The sequence below is a fragment of the Sinocyclocheilus anshuiensis genome, unplaced genomic scaffold (assembly GCF_001515605.1).
Source record: "Sinocyclocheilus anshuiensis isolate Anshui unplaced genomic scaffold, SAMN03320099.WGS_v1.1 scaffold263, whole genome shotgun sequence".
Taxonomy (NCBI): domain Eukaryota; kingdom Metazoa; phylum Chordata; class Actinopteri; order Cypriniformes; family Cyprinidae; genus Sinocyclocheilus; species Sinocyclocheilus anshuiensis.
The window spans coordinates 2,183,295-2,204,565 of NW_015549593.1; the positions used below are offsets into that span (position 1 = coordinate 2,183,295).

At 36.6% G+C, this 21,271-nt stretch overlaps 1 protein-coding gene across 3 annotated transcripts in view; it reads left to right on the top strand.

Moving 5' to 3' along the window:
- LOC107658221 (transmembrane protein 163-like) overlaps positions 1–21,271 on the top strand; it is a 31,220-nt gene that overhangs the window by 1,256 nt on the left and 8,693 nt on the right. The window contains exons 1-3 of one of the 3 annotated variants that reach the window (XM_016446682.1): positions 74–108; positions 1,365–1,575; positions 5,409–5,528. In XM_016446682.1, the coding sequence (XP_016302168.1) occupies positions 1,386–1,575; positions 5,409–5,528 (310 nt within the window). In that variant the 5' untranslated portion in view covers positions 74–108; positions 1,365–1,385. Of the gene's footprint in view, positions 1–73; positions 109–667; positions 730–1,364; positions 1,576–5,408; positions 5,529–21,271 lie in introns of those variants that run through there. The other 2 variants (XM_016446683.1, XM_016446684.1) reach the window with 2 other exon arrangements.

The window sequence follows — 21,271 nt, forward strand, 5'->3', positions numbered from 1 at the left end:
GAAATATCTGCCCTGCCTTATCAATTTACTTCACGTCCTGCACAACAGTGTCCTCTAGCGGTTACTAGACGTAGGGGCGCCAGAAGCTACAGGCGGGAATCCTTCTCAGTTTGTTGACAGTTTGTTCATCTTTATTGATTGCCACATATGCGAATAATATCGAATATCGTTTTGTAGAGTTTAAAATATATAAACTTAAAATAGCATAGTTGATATGTGACTAATCAGTTTGATAACCTAACAGTAACATTCTACTTTTAAGAAAACTGGTTCAATTCTCAGTCAAAAAATAAAATAAAAATATGCGCCAAAATTACATGCAGCCGGCTGATAGCCTATGCTAATCGGTTGGTAGCTTAGCTTTTGTAAGAGAAACAAGCGCGCAGCCAATTCTGTCTTTGAACTTCAATTTTTTGCGGTAACGCTAGCTCTATATAGCATGAAGTAATTAGCTGGTGAAGTGGATTTACTTATTGTAGAGTTAACGAAAGTTGTTATGTTATGTGCGATAATGGAACGACAAAAACCGAACCATGTTGATGATCGCTCGGAGCGGGTTTCTTTCACTAGTGAGGAAATGGAAACCCCGGACTGGATCATGAGCCAAAGAGATTACAGAGCGGGTTGAGCAGGGAAGGAAAACGTTACTGTCGCTCCTCCGTTCACTCGATTTGAGTCCTGTCTGTTGCTTGGTTGCATGCAAAAGCTTGGCACTTCATTGTTTTGGAGGTAGGCTAGGCTATGCTGAGAATCAATAGCCAATATGCGCGGCCACTTTAGCGAAATTTCAGTTTCGGCAAAAAAAGGTCCACTTTCCATTGTCAGTGTAGCCTATAGTGTAGAGATGTATGTAGGCTATCACCCTTCACACAGAATCCACTTTCAAAACCAAGCAGCTTTCATTTGGTCAACTCATGCGACCAATTCGAACCCGTTTCGGGTTAAGTTTGTCATTATCTGACTGAAGGTTGGAGACAGCTATTTGTGGCAGGTATAAATGACTTTGACACTTGACAAGATCGTTTCTTAAGTCACTGTCAAGGGGGATCTGCTAGCCTACTGTGCTTTATCGCCTAAGATCAGATGATGTGCAAAAGTCAAGATATGTTGAAACTATAGAAAGCGACGCATAGCCTACTCATCCCCATGTCAAATTACAGTTTGGGTGGCTGCAGTTCTTGCGCTCGGATTGGAGTTGTTCTCGGTGGGAGGGGAGAGTGGATTGGGGTGGGGGTCCGTTGCTGATGCTGGGCAGATTGCGTTTATCTCCGCATCTCTGCTCCGCTACCCTTAATGCTGCCACTGGATGGCTGCGCGTCGCAGTTCTCGACTGTTCATATATTGAGGGCTTCATCTGATTTCAGAAAAGAAGAAAGCAAACAAACATGACAGACAGTACGACTTCTGATCCATGCCCTGTTCCCAATCCGACTATTGTGGACCCATCGGCTGTGCGAAACGGACAATGCGCCGCTGCCCAGGATCCGAACCTACCCAAAAGAGGGAGCCAGGGCGATCCTTTCAATGTGGACCGGGACCAGGAGATGAAAATCACAGATAGCGTTGAGGGCCAAGGTAAACACACCTCATCTCTTTAACATACAACAGATCTAGCTGTACTTTTCCTAGAGTTGTTTCAGAAATGCACTTTAAAGTAATTTATTTGGGATATGTTGTGAATAAGACTAAAATGCTGGAGAATGTTGCAGTCCAGTGGAACACGCAGGCGCTCTAGAAGCTATTAATAATTCAGGTGAGCACAAAACACTTACAGTTTAAGTTAAGAAACTGACCAGAGACTAAACAGCCTTTACTGAGTGGCAAATGTTTAGGAGTATAATTTAACAAAATACATTAAAATTTTAAATGAATAGATGGACATTGTTTATTATATAAAATATTGTTCTGTCTGTTTCAATGGAGCAGCTTTATTTGTTTCATTCAGTTTCGTCACGTCGCTCTCTGTGTGTCGCATTGATTCTGATACTTCACCACAAAGCGGCTCCATAAGTTTCATGTTTGCAAAAAAAATAAAAAATTGTTGTGAATATTCTAAGGTATCGCATATATTTTGTTCATATGTTATTATCATAAACTTTGTTACCATATAAAGTAGTGACTCGGCTTGCGTGTATTTATTTTTATTGTGATTTTCTCCAGTATATCATTCGGAAAGGCTAATCCCTAACAATTACAACAAAATGTGACCTTTGTAACTAATTAGTATATATATATATATATATATATATATATAGGCTATATTAAAATTTATGTGAAGTTGTTAATTTGATGTAATACATTTGTTTGTGTGTTGATAGGAAAGTGGCTATAAATTGGTTGTTTGTGTCAAAGCATAAATGATTCAAGATTCAAATGAATGAAAATTGTATTTGTGTGTGTGTTTTAATTAAATCTGTGAATTTTGAATTTTTTTTATTGCAGTCAACTTAGGCATTCATAAGCTTTTGTTAACCTGCATGTGATTGCAAAACAAGACTCTAACCATTTGGAGGGAACAGATGTTGTAGTTTACATCTGGCCATCTGGTTATGCCCCCACTGTAAAAGACTAGAAACTTTGTTTCTGCTACTACTCAAACTGAATCTACGCTGACTCGCACCTCCAGTGGAGCTGTTTGGAGGAGCATCTGATCTCATATCAGCACTTCTACTCTTAGAAGCAGCATTAGTCTCTGCACCTGCAGGATCTGAGTGTGGCTGTATGCTGTAGCATCCTCCTGTGCAATCAGTTTGAGGCGCTGAATAATTCATAAGACCTTTCATTCTCCACTAGTGAAATTGTGGGGGCATTAGAATGAGACTAAGAAGCCTAAGAAAAACACAAATTAACGAAGAAGCAGAAATAGGAGTTTTAGTTAAAAGTAGCAGTCTGTTGTTTACAGTCTCAGCACTTGGATTATTTAATTATTTCTTTCTATTTTTTGAAAATTCATGCTAGTCTACTATTTTGGTATAATATATTTCAGATAAACCCAACCCTAACTGGTACATAAAAATAATACAATATGCGGTTAGTCACTTTACATAGCTTAAACAGTCTGTTCCTAAGCGAGCGGTTTTTAGACAGAAGCTGCAATGCAGACCAAACTTTATCATTTATTCAAAGGTCTGTTTGCTCAAGAATTGCGGTTACTTAAAACCGGCAGTGGCAGCCATCAGAATGGACAGATAGTTTAGAATAAAACTGGCATTGGCAGCCTTCAGTAAATTCTTGGCACATAAAGTAAGTATAAACTTCAGGCCACCATGACCAGTTGGCAGTCGGAAATGTTGGCACTACTGTCTTAGAATTTTAAGAAAAAATTCACATTTTTTAATTTTTTTCTGCTTAATCTCAGTGATACAAAAAGGGGGTTGCAGTTGATTATTAAACTAAATAAAGCTAAATATGGATTAAAAACAGTTTCTTCATATTTTTTCATCGAATTTGTACATGCAGCCATCTTGTCACAAATGATGCACATGTTTTTAAAGAGAAGCATATCCTGTTTTTTTTTTTAAGTTACATCATTAATGCCGAAGTGGCTTAATTCCACTAACAGCTTTTCCTACAAGTTAAATAAAAAGCAAATCTTTTAGCCGATGTCCTTTAAGCCATTAAGAGGAATGTTTCTCTCTCTTTCATGCAAACCCTATTATGCATGGAAGAAATGTTGGGTCATGTGGATGTCCTGCTTCCACATGATTAGCAGACAGACGGAGTGGGGGAAAGACCTTTATGTTGAGTTTCGGCTCATTTTATGTGCCTATAGTCTAGAGTTTGCATGGGAAAGTACAAACTGAGCAAACTCACTGTGTGTAAAGGTTTGTGTAGTAACAGATCTGGATGAACAAAGTTCAGCTTGACTGGAGTGTGTTTTTGGTTCAGAAATGAAATAGTTTGGAACTTATGGGTTACATTTGTGTGAGAGCAAATCATGCTCGCGATCCTGACTGATGAAATAAATCATGTGAGTGGCCACATTCCCCAGCTTTGTTTTTCAGCTCTTGCAATCACACTGACTGACCACCTATTGACTCTGTGCTCATAACCCTCAGCATGTGACTTCCACAGGCCGACAGATCAGTTTGGTGAGCATGGGGGAAGATATACACAGCCACCCACTGTCACCACGACATAGCTGCCATTCATTTTGAACAGATGACAGAGGCATATTTGAATTTCACCTCTTTGGCAAACACAGCACAATATGAACATTGCTTGGATGCTACACAATAGACAGTCAACAGGTTCTGCTGATTCTGTTCACTTAGTCTTGTTCATAATTACACTCACGGATTCAATTTGTGACCTGTGGTGTAGAATTTATCTCTAATAATGCCTTGATAAAGACTCTGTTGAGGGACACAGATATCGTTTCCTCGGTCAAGGCTGTTTCTGCCTCAGAGTGAAATATAAAAAGATAAGTGTGAGCCAAAGTTGAAAATAATGACACTTTCAAAAGTTTGGCGTCAGTAAGATTTTTTTAATTCAACACTTTTATTCAGCAAAGATGTTAAATTGATCAAAAGTGACAGTAAAGACATTTATAATATTACAAAAGGTTTCTGTTTCGAATAAAGGCTGTTCTTTTGAACATCCTGTTTATAAAAGAATCCTGAAAAAAATGTGTTATGGTTTCCACAAAAATATTAAGCAGCACAACTGTTTTCAACATTGGTAATAATTAGTAATGTCTCTTGAGCAGCAAATCAGCAAATTAGAATGATCTCTGAAAGATCATGTGACACTGAAGACTGGAGTAATGATGCTGGAAATTCAGCTTTGCATTCACAGGAATAAAATACATTTTAAAACGTATTTAAAAAGTTATCTTAAATTGTAATATATTTTGTGATATTAGACTTTTTTGTGTATTTTTGATAAAAATGAACGCCTTGGTGAGCATAAAATACTTATGTCAAAAATAAAAAATCTTACGAACCCCAAACTTTTGAATGATACTGTACATTGTGTGATATGAAGTCAAACGGCAAGATATAAATTCATTGTGATATATAAAGTCACAAATACATTTTAATATGTTTAATTTACTCTTTGTGGATCTTCCAATAGCTAAAGATCTCCCAGGGCTGCTAGCTACAGCTTTTAAAGTCATATCCTTTGTGACTTAATACATGATAAACAGAATTTATTAGTGACACCTAAATCTTGTTGAAACCATTTTGCTCTGCTAATTAAACACAGAGTCGATGCCCCTCTGACAGTGCAGATTCTTTTCTGCTCATCTTTGTGTCTGACATAAAGCTCTTTAATATTGCTACCCACCTCAGGCTCAATGCCTGTCATGGTCCAGTGAGTAAATAATCAGCCTGTTGTTTGTACTCCTAGTGCACTTAATTTAATCGTATGGCCTTTAACTAGTGTTTTATTTACTCTTTTGACAGGTCTCTTGGAGAGCAGCATGCGCCTGAAGCCTCATGAAGCTCAGAGTTACAGGAAGAAAGCTTTGTGGGTGTCCTGGATCTCCATTGTGGTGACGCTCATCTTGGCTGTGGCAGGCTTCAGTAAGTTCACGGTGATGCTTTTCCTGGCTGTGGCAGGCAGGCAGCCTTCAGGATGTTCAGTTGGTTTAGGTTAGAAGTAGTCTCAATCACCCACAGACCGCCCACAGTCTGTTCACTGACTGTCTGGTGCATATTACACACAAAACTGGAAAATACTACTTTTTCAGTCTGGCAAGCTTCAGTCTGATTGGCTTACTGAATTATGATTTCTCTGATTACACATTTTCAGTACAACCGTTTGCAGTGATGCCTCTCAGTAAAAATTTTTTTCATGTCTATTTTTATTTTCAGTGTATTACTGTGGTATATTGAAATTAAGATAAATTAAATGGTCCCTAAATAGCACATTACATTTCAGTTATATCTCTTCCTAAGTGGGCTGTTGTTGGCTTAAATAAGCTGCAATGTGGACCAGACCTTATGCTGTTGAGTCAAAGCCCTGGCTAGCTTCAACTGCCAGTGGCATCCATCAGGATGGGCAGCTAGTTGAGACTAGAACTGGCAGAGCCAGTCTTCAGTAAATTCAAGTTTAGGCTAGAACTGGTCACTGTGATCAAGTGTAGGCGGTCAGAATAGTTGGCACTACTGAGTTATAGTTTTTAAATACTTTGGGTTTTACTAGTAGTTGAGGTGTGTTTTGGTAATTACAGGAAACTTTTTTTCCGTTATATTGATAATGCTAGTCCCAGACTCTGTTCCGTGTTTTGTGTGTGTTTTGCTCCCCATGTGTTTCCATGCCCTTATTTGGTTTTCCTGTTCCTGTTCCCTGATTGTTTCCCATTTGTTTCCAGCTGTGTTTTCCCTCGTGTTATTATGTTTCATTAGTTCCAGGTGTTTCTCGTCATGTCTTGTGTATTTAAAGTGTTCCCGGTTCTTAGTTCTTCGTCCGGTATTGTGTCAAACTTCTCAGCTACGTGTGTTTTTCCTGGTTCCCTTGAAGTCATTAAAATCTCCTTATTAATGTACTCCTTGTTCTGCGCTCCAACACAGTAGCAACATGACAGTTAGTTAGAAGACAAAGATTTCATGATAAAGATTTAATGGAGCAGAGGTTTTTGCTTCCAGAGTTAAACACATTTTTGTATTTTTTTGGTTAGAAAATAGACCGTTACATTTGTTTATTTTTTATACCTGAGGTATAAAATAATAAACAAACAAACAAATAAAAATAAATAGTAATTTAAAAAAAAATATATATTTTATATTATGTAATAATTAATTAATTAATTTGTATTTTTTATCTATTTATTTGTATTTTTATCTATTTATAAATATTATGCAATAAAGTAACTGAGTTTTTTCCTAAAAATGTATTGATAAAGCATACAAAGTTTCTGTGAAACCTACTTCAAGTGATGTTCCAAAAATCAATTTACCTTAAATGTGTGCTTTTTGTCAGGTGAAAACCTTTAAAGCAGAAAACATCAGCACCTCTGCTGCTATTTAAAGCTTATGTGTGTAATTTATTCAGTGTTAAAACACTGTTGCTGTGCAAGCTTAATACATAGAGACAACTATATTTAAGCCATTCATAGATTGAATTGCTATACAGTTTAAGCTGTGGCAATGTGCCACAACATTGATCTGTCTGAACGGTCCAGCATTGGTGTTCTCAGAAAGAAATTACACAATGTATTAAAAAAGTTATATGCGTACAGTTTTGTAGTTTTTGTAGTTCTTTGCTTTTTAGTATATCTCTCTCTTTTTTGTATATGTTCAGTAATGGTCTGCATTGATTCTTTATTGGGAATGTTTTTCTTGCCTCTGTTGTCTTTAATTTGTATGGCCTTAAAAACAAATGAAAGGTTTCTCTGATTTTTCAGATTATGTAATAAATAAAAAGTAACAGTTGTTTGGGGTATTTAGTACAATGAAAAATAAATGGCAATTATTAATGCATGTTTTAATTATAATATCATACATACTATTTTTCACATGCCTTATAGATTTATAGCTGCCTTTAAAACTTAGGAGGGTGTCATTTTCAATGGGATCCTTGGCATTAAAACATTCTTGACTTTAGCCTCTTAACTCCTCATGAGACTGAGGCAAAATGCAGCAAAGGAATGTTGCTAATTTTAAAGGGGGTGGATATAACATTTGTGCAGCAGATGCTCATTTAAAATATCAAAGCTCACTGACATCTATACAGTTGATCTGAGAACTGTCAAGCAACCTTGTTTCTTTGATGCTTTTTTCTGTCTTCACACCCTTGATTTAGAGATAACTAGGACTAGGACAAAAATAAATGTGGTTTCAATATATCATATTGAAACACAGTGTAGAATATGAAGATAAAGCCTTTTTGCACATGCACAAAGATGAAGTGAAGGAGTAAATGTAAAGGGTTTACAGGACGTTTCAGTATTTGCTTGCCAGATGACGATGACTCCCCAGCTGAGTCTTGTTTCCTGCCAAGGTTTCTTCTTCATTCTATCTAATCATCTTAATTTTTGCCTTTGTCTCAATCATTAAAGGTTGCAAGGCATTATTTTATGTAAAGCTGCGTTGGTATGGAACCATATGTCTTGTGAAAAGAGCAGGTAAAATTGAATTGAGAAGGAATTGTTTGAGAGTGTAAGCTGAGAGAAATGAAGATTTATACCATGGCCCTGTAATGAAGGCAAAGAGCAATTTCTCATCCCAGAGGGACTGTAGCTTTAAGGTTTTTCAGGGCTCTATGCTTACTTTTCTTTTTAGGAGCGCTTGTGCTCCTAACTTAAAAAATGTAAGAGCACGTTCAAAATTTTAGGAGCACCTTCTAAACAATTATCCAAAATTTTATCAAAAAGTAGCATTCCCATTACGAGGTGATATTTGACTCCTCTAACTTTATTAAAAGTATGTCATCTTTTGTCAAATTCTTTAAAATGATGATGATCGGGTCAGTCGCACTGCTGCTCCTAAAAAAAAATTCATAGTAGCACGCAGTAGTTTTCAGTCACAAATGCGCACTGTAGAGCCCTGTTTTTATATGTATCTACCTACATTCACCTCTACCTCTCAAACACACACACATGAAACCATACTTACACATGCTTTGTCATTCTATCATCCCTGTCTATTTTTAATCTTTATGTCATAGGCTAACATGATGATTAACAGAGAAAAGGAAGTTGGCATAGGAAGCAGACAGCGTGTTTATCACGAGTTGTCTTCAGTGATAAAGTGTATGGTTGTCAGGCATTTGACATGACAATACTCACTGTGTTATCAACAACCGTGAACTTTGCAAAAGCTGCAACATTGACTGTGACTTCAGTTTGTACCAGTTGATTTCATTGTAAAGCCCATGGCTCAGCTGTCCACGAGCAATCTGAATGCCTCATGCTAAACAGAATGTATGGTGTGTCCTCTGTATTTTGTAACATGTAATGATGCAGCAGTCACTACACTGTCACTCTTATATCGCACAGTCACACTTACACTGTAAAGAATCGTTCTTCACCGAACAGACATCATGACTCTCGTGATGCCAGGGGTGTGGGGCTTGTGACCGTCTTTGGATTCTGAGGAGATGAACACCCAGCTTTGTTTTTGTGGTTTGGAATACTTTTTCAGATATTTCATGCAAGTGAGTTGGGAAATCATATGATATGCTGGATCTGAAAGCATTCTCACAGAAACTCTTGGGAAAATATATGATAAAAAATGTGTTCAGGCAATGCCTCTCATTTGGAAAGCTCCAAGATTTATTGAGGCTTACAGCAGGAACTGTTTGCTTGCTCTACTAACTTTACATTCAGTGTCAATCAGGATATTCTCTAGTCTAGTGGAACATTTCAGCAATTGCTAAAGTGATAGTTCATTCAAAAATGAAGATTCTGTCATCATGTACTCACTCTCATGTCTTATTAAATTTCTATGATTTTCTTACTCACATGGAACACAAAATAATTTGACTGATGTAAGGACTGGAGCTTTCAAGCTTCAAAAAATGATGCACAAGCACCATAACAGTATCATAAACATGGTCCATCTTATACATTCAGAATATTCGGAGTCATCCGAAACCATACGATAGCTTTGTGTGATGAACAGACTGAAGTTTCAAAGTTGTTATTCAGTGATAACCATATTGAGTTATGTTGTTGATCATTGATTCAGTGAAATGACCTTGAGACCTGAATTTTTGTGATTTGGATTGACGATTCATTGACCAGATCTGACTCACAAGAAAGATATTTTTCTTGAATTGGATATTGCTACTTCTCTTAAGTAAACTTATCTTTACTGAGACATTTGCTTCTCAGTAAGTGATGGCAAAGTTTGAGTAATTTTCATCTTTGAAGGGAAGGATTAAATAAGAGAAATGTTTCTCTCAAGTCACACTAAATTACTTACTGTTAATGAACAGTATTTGAAACAATTATTTTATTACAGTTTTTTTTCCCATGACTAATTTATTTGATCCTTTAAGTTACACACACCTACAGCAGCATAAAGCCCCTTGTTCTGCTTAAATGTCTCATTTGTTCTCATATATTTTTAAAAAGAGCTGAAAAACTCTTATCTAGGGCAGTATTTGTGTGACGATTTAAGTCTTCCTTTGTACTTATTTTAGATTTGGTGGAATATATATGATGTTTCTCATTAGGAAATTGTATTCTACACTCCAGTCTTGTTTAGTAGTTCAGCTGAATAGACTAGCATGAAAATGCATTGTTAACATGCCTTTAACATGTGATATGTGTGCAAGCCTTTGCTTGCCTGTATATTTGACATAAAGGATTATTAATGCTAAACAGTGCATTTTTTTGGCAGTTAGATACAGATGAAATGTAATATTTGCGCAGTTTCTTCAGTCAGATACTGCATAATTAGATGCTGCGTAAAAGATTTCTGTTGTCAAAGACACATTTCTGCTATCAACATGGCCAGGTAATTTTCCATAAGATGGATTTTTCATGAGTGTTAAGCACAATTTTCCCAATAACTCTGTCTTATTAGTTCCACCTAATTACATTTTACAATGTAATGTACCGATCAGCAAAAGAGCTTGACGTTTTATTTCTGCTTTCATCAGTCATTGTCATGAGTAGTGGTTTGGTATCTCTTTCCGGCAGTGATTTCACAATAAGGGCCTGTAACATACCATTGCTTCTGGTATTGCACTGGCTATAGATTTTCTTCCCATTACACTGGGTGTGTTGATTTTATATGATTTCTAGAAGATTCAATATTTGACAACATTTCCAGCAAGTTTTTTTTGTTGGAGATATTGACTTTGGTTAAGAAATTTTGATTTTAGTAGCCCTGAACTACATTACAAATCTCTGATGCAGGACTTAGAATGTTATTGTAAGCCCAAAAATATATGGCCACAGCTAGTAAAAATGTTTTCTGGTTCAGTTTTGAGTCTTTGTTTTGGGTTTATATTTACTTTTATACACTATTGTTTAAAAGTTTTTAAAATGTTTTTGAAATAAGTTTTTTTTTTTACCAAGGCATTTATTTGATCAACAATATAGTAATACAGTAATATTGTGAAAATATTCTTACAGTTTTAAATAGCTTTTTATTATAAAAATAATTATTTGAATAATTATCAGTGTTGAAAACAGTTGTGCTGCTTAATATTCTTATATTCTTCGAAAAATACAGTTTGAAAGAACAGCATTTATTTGATATAAAAAGTCATCACTTATGATCAAATTAAAGCTTCCTTGCTAAATAAAAATATATAATTTTTATTATTTTATTATTAATTTCTTGAAAAAAAATCTTACTGACTCCAATCTTTTGAATAGTAGTGTATATAATTTCAATGTGCCTTATAGTACTTTACAATGACTTTTAAGTCAACCCAGTATGTGTACTGAGAAACGGATCTGTATCTGTGAAGGTTTTCATTCAATCAGGTCAGTGTGGAAAATTAGGATGTTCATTTGCACTGTATTTTCTAGGACTTATCCTATTGTCCTTTTATCATTCTTATTATTCTGTTATGTCATTTTCTTTCATGATTAGCAGGCATGGTTATTAAATCCTTATCCATTTATTCCTGAGTTCAACAATGCAGACAGCAGAACGTGAGATTGTCGGAAAGCTCGACAGAGCTAGCAAAATAACTTAAGGTGGAAAGAGCTTAACGAAGGGTCAGTACTGTTATAATTCAGCTGGTGATGTGATACATGCTTGTGTTTTAAACAGCTTGTAGCGTTTAGTAATGGCATAGCAACATAAGTATTTTGCATTTGGTTTCAGGTGAAGTGCAACAACACTGCACAAATGAAATCTGGATTTTTTACACTAGCTAAATGCCAGATATGTGCTCAGAGAACATTTGCCTTTTATGCAAATTATCTCTTTTGTTCCTTCAGTGTCACCTTCCTCATACTGCAGTGGCTACATTCACTATATTCACACATTACATTGGCTGTAAAAAAACAAAACAAAAAACAAAACAGGTTATTTATTTGTTGTTACAAACTAGTATTGTGCTTCTACAAAATTAGACATTTTTAAAGCATTGTTCCTTAAGGTGAGACACTATAAAAAGGATAAAAAATCACCACAAATGGACGGTAGTATCATAAAAGTATTTTATACGATTCATACGTTATATTACAAATCTTCTAAAAATTCTTTAAAAATTAATTTTAGTTTCCATGAGATAAATTGCAACAAACAGGTTGAACTATTCTCGTAAATACATGTTTTATTTATTTATTTTTTTATATAAATGACTAATTTAAGAGGCAGGCAGGGAGGACATTCAGAATTAAAGTACACTCACATGAATCAGTGATCATCAATTTTTCATTCCTGAATATGTGGTGTGAATGAATGTGTGTAGTTGGGTGTGCAACTGAGTTTTTAATGATGTTACATGAAGAACTGGATTCATAGTCAAAAATGAGACAACACTGGTGGAATGTAGCACTCATGGGAAATCAGTATTCCAGTTTTCAAGTCATGATATGTGGCATAATAACTAGATCCTTGAGACTTCTATTTTAATTAAGGCCTTCCAGTGTGAACCCATGTTGCTTGCTACCAAAATAATACTGAAAGTGAGAAGCGGTAGTGATGAATCATTAGCCTGTCATTTCAGCCTTTTTAGTGAACTGAACTAATGTCTGGTGCATCATCACTGCTGCAGCCACTGTGCTTTTCAACCTCATCAGTGTCTTCAGTTCCGTTTTATTACTTACATAGATCATAGATCATATTAAATATATCATTATGTTAATGTTACATTTCAAATGGGATTCCAGGCAACATCAGATCCAAATTTAGCATTGTTTTATTGAACTGACATTTAGCCAACTGAGGCCAAGTCCTCCAGATACACTCAGCACTGGTCAGAGTTAATTAGTGGTTATGAAAATTGTGTTTGTGAAATATAATATCGCCCACTAAAGCAGCTTCACTGAGAGGTTGTTGGGTCTTGTTTGAGTTCTGTATCTTTACACTGGGACTGTCTTTATCAGCCTCATCCTGACATGTGCTATAGCTAATAGTTTCACAGTATAATGGATTATATCCACACACACAGTGCCAAAAGACAGAGAAGATTTATTCACTGCAGTTGAACTTTATTCCCAGCTGTCTGTCTTTATTCCTTTCCTGATGACAGGCATCTTATATCAAGTTCAACCAAGCATTTAGGAGAACATTTGAGTTCTGTGAGTACTTTAACTAATTTTATCCCTGTTGGTTTCTTCAGTTCTCTAAAATTATTTGACACTTTTTCACTTGTGAATCATCACTGAGATGTGACATCACCTTTAAAAGACTGTGGTTGGTGACATTTTCAGTGCGGCAACACATTTCACCTAAAGTCACTCCCCATTTTCTGCACATACTGAATGTTCTTCTCTCACCTCATCAATGTGTTGTGCTGCCTGAGGCTATTTTGACCATGTTGTCATAAGATAATGATCATTTATTGTTTTGTCCTATAGTTTTGTCATCCCCATGTTGCTAGCTAAGTATATAGGCCCAATGTTTTTGTTCCTCTGCAGGACCTGCTTGAAACATCAAGAAAGGTTTGGCTAAATGAGTTGCATGTATTTTACTGGCCCTGTAACCTGAGCAGAGTGCTGCAGACGTCTGCCGTTCTGCTCCATTAGGAACCTGTCTAAACACATTAAGTGTCGGTGTTGAGTTCTCCTTCCAGTCCATTTAGGCAGGACCGGCATCACAAAATTATTCTCTAATAATGGAACCAGTGTCCTGATGGCAGCCATACTGCTGGTGTTTGTGGGACACATCATCAGTCACTCTGAAACTCTGCAGTTTTTCTTTCTATCTACCTGTCTGTGTGTCTACCTGTCCATCTGAAATAATATGATTTGTCTATTGATGATTTGTCTATTGAGTTTCTTTATAAAAATTGCAATACTCCCTTCTTTCAGTCCTTTTTACTGAAAAATTATTTGTTTATTTTTTCTTTCTTTCTGCATTTCATTCTATAATATATTTCCTCTATTGAGTTTTCTTTTTAAGTAAAATTGCAATTTCCGCCCTTCATATTTTTTTTTTATTTTTTTTTACAAAAATTGTAACATTGTAACAATTGTAATTGTTTGTTGATGGAATGCAGAGTGTGGCGGTCCATTTGGTAAATATGAATATCTTAGTTTTTAAATTAATTTCTCTGCCTGCTCTTATGGGGCTTTTTCTAAGTTCAGAGTTATTGCACTACAGCAACAACTGGTATTCATAATGCTCCAATGTAAGCCCTCAAAAATATGCTAATGCTGTGTATATATAAGTTGAGAGAATAGGTGTTTATCCACCAAAAATGTTCCTGCTATTGTCAGCATTCAGTGGCATCAGTCGGCGCATATATTTCCGCTGTATGTTCTTCTGGTCTATGTGCTCTCACTGTCTTGCTCAAAGGTGGCAAAAATCACCTAGTGTGCTGCTGCTGTCCATGGTCCTGAATTCCCTCTAGCTATTACAGTTTAGAAAGCCTGGATTGAGGTTGAATGATGCTATTTCTGAGTAATGCTGCACATAAATTGTATACAGCTGAAAAAGGGCCAAGTTCAAGAACAATTTCAGTTTTGAGCATTATAGTAGCCTGTGAAAAACATAAGTTCTTTTGCCCTGGAAAAAAGTGTTGGTTAAATATAACTGGATATGCCATGTAGGAATGCATGAAAGTACACCATATTTAACATTAGGACAATACAGTCTATTTCACCTGAACTCCTGTACTGCTCATGTTAAAATATGGACAGGAACAGCTGCTGCTCTGGTAAGCTGTTGTCAAGGCCTCAGACATGTGTTCATGTACAGCACACAGACATGCACTGAGCAGGTGTTCCTAAAGCATGTCAGCTCATCAGGTCAGCTTTCAACCTGTGCTTCAGTCTGCAGGCAACTGTAATGCAGAGGAAAAATTATCATAAAGCTAAAGAATGTAATTTTTTAATGTTCAAGTACTGTTTTTAATATGCAGCCAGAGGTAAGCTATTTGTAGGATGATTCCCTTGAAAAGTGTGAACGCTGTGGCTCTGTGGCACTTTCAACATTACTCTGCAAGTTCTGTCCAGCTTGACCAAAGACTTTAGAAATACCAAGAAGGTGCACTTATATTACTATGAATGGGAGAAAGTGCAATATGGCAGAATGAGTCCCGGCCTCTAAACAAAAGAGCCAATAGTCAGTTAGTAATGTAAGTGCGTCACTGCAACTGCCATTAGAAGCTCTAGTTGCCATAGAAGCAGTAAGTGTCCTGAGACGGGCGCTTAGGAATTCACATGCACATTGGTTGAACCAGCCTGAAATATAAGCTTTTTTAACACTATATGAGAATAAGAAACAATGTTTATGGGGTTCATGTCTCATTTTGTTGCTGATTTGAAACATGTTATTTACATGTGACTGTGGCAAGCAGTCTTTGAGATTTCAGGATTTCCCCACTGAAGTAAATAGGACCTTGTCTTGCATGCCTGAAATGATTCCCCCAAGGCAATGCAAATATGGCCGCAAAGTGAACAGACTTTCCTTGAAAGGGACTTTGGCTTGACACAGCAAAATTGGCTCAACCAATGACATGATTTTGGAGGTGGGGCTACCTGTTTGCTTGACCAATGGCAGACAGGGGGAGTGTTCTGAACATCTGTTTGAAAACAGTCATTATTTTTGCATTGTTCTATTTGGTGACGTTATTTGGTTCAGATTTTACACACTTTAACTTTAAGCATAATTGACTGTGAGAGTCCTAAAAACCCTTACAATTCACCATGAAGAATTTCAAGTCAAAATATGTAATCGTTTTTAATAAAAAATGATTTATTTTGAAATATATTTTTAAGGTGATTAAATATTTATCTAGTGATGTAATTATAGTTTCCACTGTGCCACAGCCTAATAGACTCTTCTAAAATACACCAGACAGACTTTTGAGTAATACAAAGTCATTATACCAACAAATCAGGTCTTTTCTGGTTAAACTTTAAACAGGCTGAAACTTTAATATCAAAGCGTGAATCTTTTGCCACCCAAAAATTTAAAAACAGCAAATTTAACAGAAAAATGACAGTCTAGTTAGATGTTTTATCTCTCTGTTAGCAGCACCCATTAAATTCATTTATTCATTTTTATTTTATTTCAGCCACATGCAAAAAAAATCATAAGCTTCTGCTGTCAAGTATTAAATAATTAAAAATTTAAATATTTTATCTGCTTTTCCCCCAGAAATATTGTAAATCTAATTTTATATCATTAACGTTTATTGCATGTACTGAGTGGCATTAATTTTTCTTTTCAGTCCTGCAGAATTTATTCAGTTATTCAGTCAGCCGAACACCATTGGTGTGTTTATGTGAGCGTGAGCACTGACTGGGGATCAGATGTGTCTGTGGGCATGTCAATCCTGTCACATGCTTCTTCACACACACCACATTAAATTTAAATGACTTGAAACATGCATACAAACCATGAAACTTCCTTAGAAACACTGTCAGTCTGGCATGTCCTGAAGCCTATATCAGTATATATTTGATAGCGTTCTGCAGCAGAAAGCAGGTGCAGCTCTCTCTCTGTTAACAGCGAAACGGAAGCCAAGCAAATCTGCTCGACCGGCCATATTGGCGGGGAGTCTCTGGCCTCAAGGGGCTCCTGGAAGCCGAGCTCAGACGTGAGCTGCATGTGCTGTGAGTGTGACCTCAATAAATCAACCTAGATTAGGTCTCTGGAACCTGGATGCGGTACCACAGAGATTCTGAGGGTGAGGAGGCGGGTCGGGCATGTGGCCGGTCCCACAGGAGGGAATACCTGGAATCTGTGAATAACTCTGGGAATAAAGGCAATTCTTTCTTGATATTTGGCATAAAAGAGATTTATCTCCAACTTGTTAAAATAATGGAAATGAATGCATTTTCTTTGTAATGTCTCATTTTGTACTATTGCATGAAATGTAATATTTCCTTCAAATGCATCCAATAAAAATGTTTGGAGGATTCTATTTTGTTTGTTGTCACAGGTCTATATAACATCGCCACGTTATAAGAGCATAATTTATAATCTAATCTAATAGTCATAATCTAATACTCCTTTAAACCCTTGTTTTCTACAGGCCATCAAAGTCCTTTGAAATGTATCTATCTATTTCATTGTTTAATTACTTAAATTAAATCAAAAGTACCATATAAAATTCTAATTTGGTATTATAAGTAAACTAAAGTGTTTTAGTCTTGTAAAATGCAAACAAATATGCTTGCACTTTTTGCACATTTCTTTATGCTAAATGCTTTAGAGATGTATGGAAGTATTTTGTGTGCAGCTGTGTGCAAGGCAGTGTGTAAATTCTTGTGTGGATAAACACATCAATTTTAAAGTCACATTTTTCCACCAGCACACAGCTGAACAACTAATCTAAGAAAACAGTCAAGTCACTGGGGCAATGAGTCACTGATATACTGCTTCACTATTCCGTCTGTTTATTTGTTCTTTGACTAAAGTTCTTAGCAGTACAAATAATCTACTGAAGTCATTACAGCTTACTTTATGAATGTGCAAAGTGCCTTATTTCTTCTGGAATAATAATGCAAATGTGTTTTTTCAATTAGTATTTTTCTTTCTTTCTAAGACTGTAGAAGTCTGTGGTTGGTCGATTTATTTGTTTGTGGTGAGAACGAGTTTCTGGAAATCAGCTTATTTGAAACATAATTAAAAAAAAGTTGTTGGACCCTTAAGGTGCACTTTTAAACTTCTTAATTTAATGTTAGTCTCACCCACAGAGCATATGGCTTTAGCTCCCTTGTAAGACTTGCACTGTATGATGATCATATTTCACATGAAGCCTAAACTCCACCGTTTTTCTGAATTAAATTCCCTAAATTTGATGGCAGCGCTGCTTGAGCTGCACTGATGGTTGGGAGTGCAGTAAACTCCACTCTGCATGTGGCAAATGGTCCAGTGCTGGAGGTTGTGAATTATTAAAGACAACATTTTGCAGCAGAGCTGAGGAAGAGCATTGTTGTAATAGCCACTGTCCCCTAATGTGGCTGCTACATGAGGTCGAGGAGTTTGCATTGGAATTGGCGATTAAGTCCTTTTCATATACACACACTATCCTGACACTAAGATATTAAGAGCATGTTATTGATATTCACTTAAGCCTATTGACTCTTTTAAAGTGACGCTTTCTGTGGCGCTCCTAAAATTGATTTCAAATAGATTACAGTAGAATTAGCAAGACACTGACTATTGATTTACCCAGCCAGTTATAAATATACTGGATTTCCACTGCAGAAAATGGATGGAAGATTCTTCCTTTCATAACAACAGATTAACTGCACTGCACCACAAATAAAGCATTAAAAAGGGAATCCTGTGACTACCGGTGACATCTCAACTCGCAGACTTAAAGGGGTCATATGATGCAATTTCAATTTTTCCTTTCTCTTTGGAGTGTTGCAAGCTCTTGGTGCATAAAGAAGATCTGTAAAGTTGCAAAGACTAAAGTCTCAAATCCAAAGAGATATTCTTTATAAAAGTTAAGAGTCAATAATGTTCTTTTTAGCAGCATCATATGACCCCTTTAAATAAACAATGAAGCTCTAATGTATATTTGTGACAGTTCAAAGCTTTTAAAGAGTTTTTTTCCTTTTGAAATCTGATCAACAGGAAGCAGCAAATTCTACTTTCTATTTCACTGACGTCTCTGACCTCCTTTGTAATTCATAGCACACACAGTCTTACAAGAGGACAACATTCTCAGTCAGCTCCGCTCCTCTGAGACGGGGATTAGCATGATGAAAAGCAGGAGCGGTGGCCATTATCGGCCCGAAGCTCTCAGAGAGGGGTTCTCCCACCATTCCTCTTTTATTACAAAGAGGAATTTAAAATGTCATTCTGAGTTCATATCAGTATGTGTTTGTTTTGGAGCAATGAAAATGACATTTTAATAGTTTATTGACCAGTGTAGGATTATTGTTTTGGAAATTATATAAAATTAACAATCTAGTTAAAGGAATAGTCCTCATCATTAGTATCATCATGGACTCACCCTCATGTCATCTGAAACCCATGTGGCTTTCTTCTGTGGAACACACAGCAAAGTTTGAAGAATTACCTTATTAATTTTTCCATGCAATTAATGGGTACTGTGACGAGTGGGGCGGGGCCGAGAGCCGTGGGAACGGAGCGAGGCCGGTGGAGTAATTGCTAATGCGCGACACCTGCGCCACTCACTGGTCTCGAGTCCCACGGAGGAGCTCCGGAAGGATAAAAGAAGGAGTGACAACAGTGTTGGACGAGAGAGGACCAGGCCTGGATTTTATTTTGTGTTTTGTGTGCGGCAGTTGTCCGCGAGGGGCTGCCGCTTTACTTTCGTTTTGTGTTTGTTTATTTTATTATTAAAGTTTTCTTTGAATGTTCGCCGGTTCCCGTCTCCTTCTTCCCGAACTACGAATGTTTGTTACAGGTACATTTAATGGGGACTTTGAAGCTTCAAATAGTGCCACAAGTATAACATGATCATACAAGTGTTGTCCATACAATTCAGGAGCTATAGTCCAAGTCTATTAAAATCATTTGATGGGTTTGATAAACAGACTGTAATTTAAATCCGTATTCACATCTTAACTGCTGCAACATGATCGCTGATTCAGTGAGTTCAACTGAACAAATCATTCAGACAGGTTTTATGAATTGGATTATAGTTGATTCATTGAAAATTAAAAAAAGGCTCATTCAAAAGAATGATTTGAGAAACTGCAATGCACAATAACAACCAAGTTAGAGACCATTTCAGCAACATTTCACAGGCATGTAGAGATGTATAAAGCGCTGAACACACAGAAGTTACATTCAAAACAAGCAGCTTTCTGATGGTCAACAGGGCGAATCTGTGTAACCAACTTGAACCTGTTGCGAAAGCTGTGTGGGGAAATCATTTGCCCTCAGGCGAAATTCCTGTTTGCATGGATTCCCATTGAAATGATTGGATTTCACCCATGAAAATGTGTAAAACAATGCTAAATGTGAACCCAATTTTCTAAATAAAAGAGCCAATTGGTAAAGTCATCGTGTGACTGAAGCTTCTGTTAGAAGCTCCGGTTCTCATAGAAACCTGAGATGTCCCTTAGGACTGCACTTATACACATATTTATATTTATATATGCACTGCACTTATATATGCTATTTGAACATTTGAAACAACATTTACAGCTTTTCTCATGCTAGGTGTCTTGTGTCTTGTTAGCAGACCCCCAACACAGTGTTTTCGTTTTGTGTTTTGATTTGGAAACTTGAATTATGTATAAATTTCCCCATTTCAAACCTGCTGTTTGTCAAAAGATCTGGACCAACCTACACTTCCCACCTCCAGTTTCCACCTGAGCCTTTAAAAGATACACTAAACAAATGAAAGTATACTGACACCTGAACACCACAGCCATATGTGAAACATGTAATTTCAAAACCATATATTTTTACATCAGCAGAAAAATACATTTTTCTTGTTAATACTAATATGGATGTAATGCAGGACTGGAGATATTCACACTCATTTTGACCTACTTCCTCTGGCATGTTTCCTCAGCTGTAACTACACTCACTGGGCTCTTTGATCCTCACATTCATGTGCTCAGTTTTTTTCGGGAATATTTCATATGCATAGGAAGAATGTGGATTTGATCTTTTCTAGATAGACTTGTACTTTTTTATCTGCTTATTTTGGCAAGTTCAGAAAAGCCATCAGCAAACAACTGCACATGTTTATAGTTATTAAACATGTAAGCTGTATGTTCATTCTAGTATTATGACCCCTCAGCCGTTGTTTTGGGCCCTTTGTTGGTCTGTTAAATGCAGAAATTCAAGCAATCTAGATGTACTTGTTTCATTGTGTAAGTAATGTGTTTTCTTGATTGCCACATTTTTATTGATTGAGAGAGTTGAGAAATAAAATGAAGAGATAGAATGTGATGGAAACACAATCTTGGCCAAACTTGAAACTGGTCGGGTCTCACCACTAGTGCTGGGCGGTATACCTGTTCATACCGAATATCGGTGTTTATTTTTGTTATGATATGAATTTTTAAAATACCGCAATGTATGTCGCTTAAACAGCGTTCGGAACGCGACACTGTTTGAAAGGGGTCCCTTTTCACTGGTGCACTGTGTTGAGGGAACAGCTGTATGTGTTCCTAAGCGTGAAAGTTCCGAAACTGGGCGTCTGTTCTGTGCAGTGAGCGGCAGAGAAGCAGCGCATTCAGACAATCGTAAATAAATGAGTACAAAACAGCGTTTCCTAGCACCTGTCGCTTACTGATTGTTTG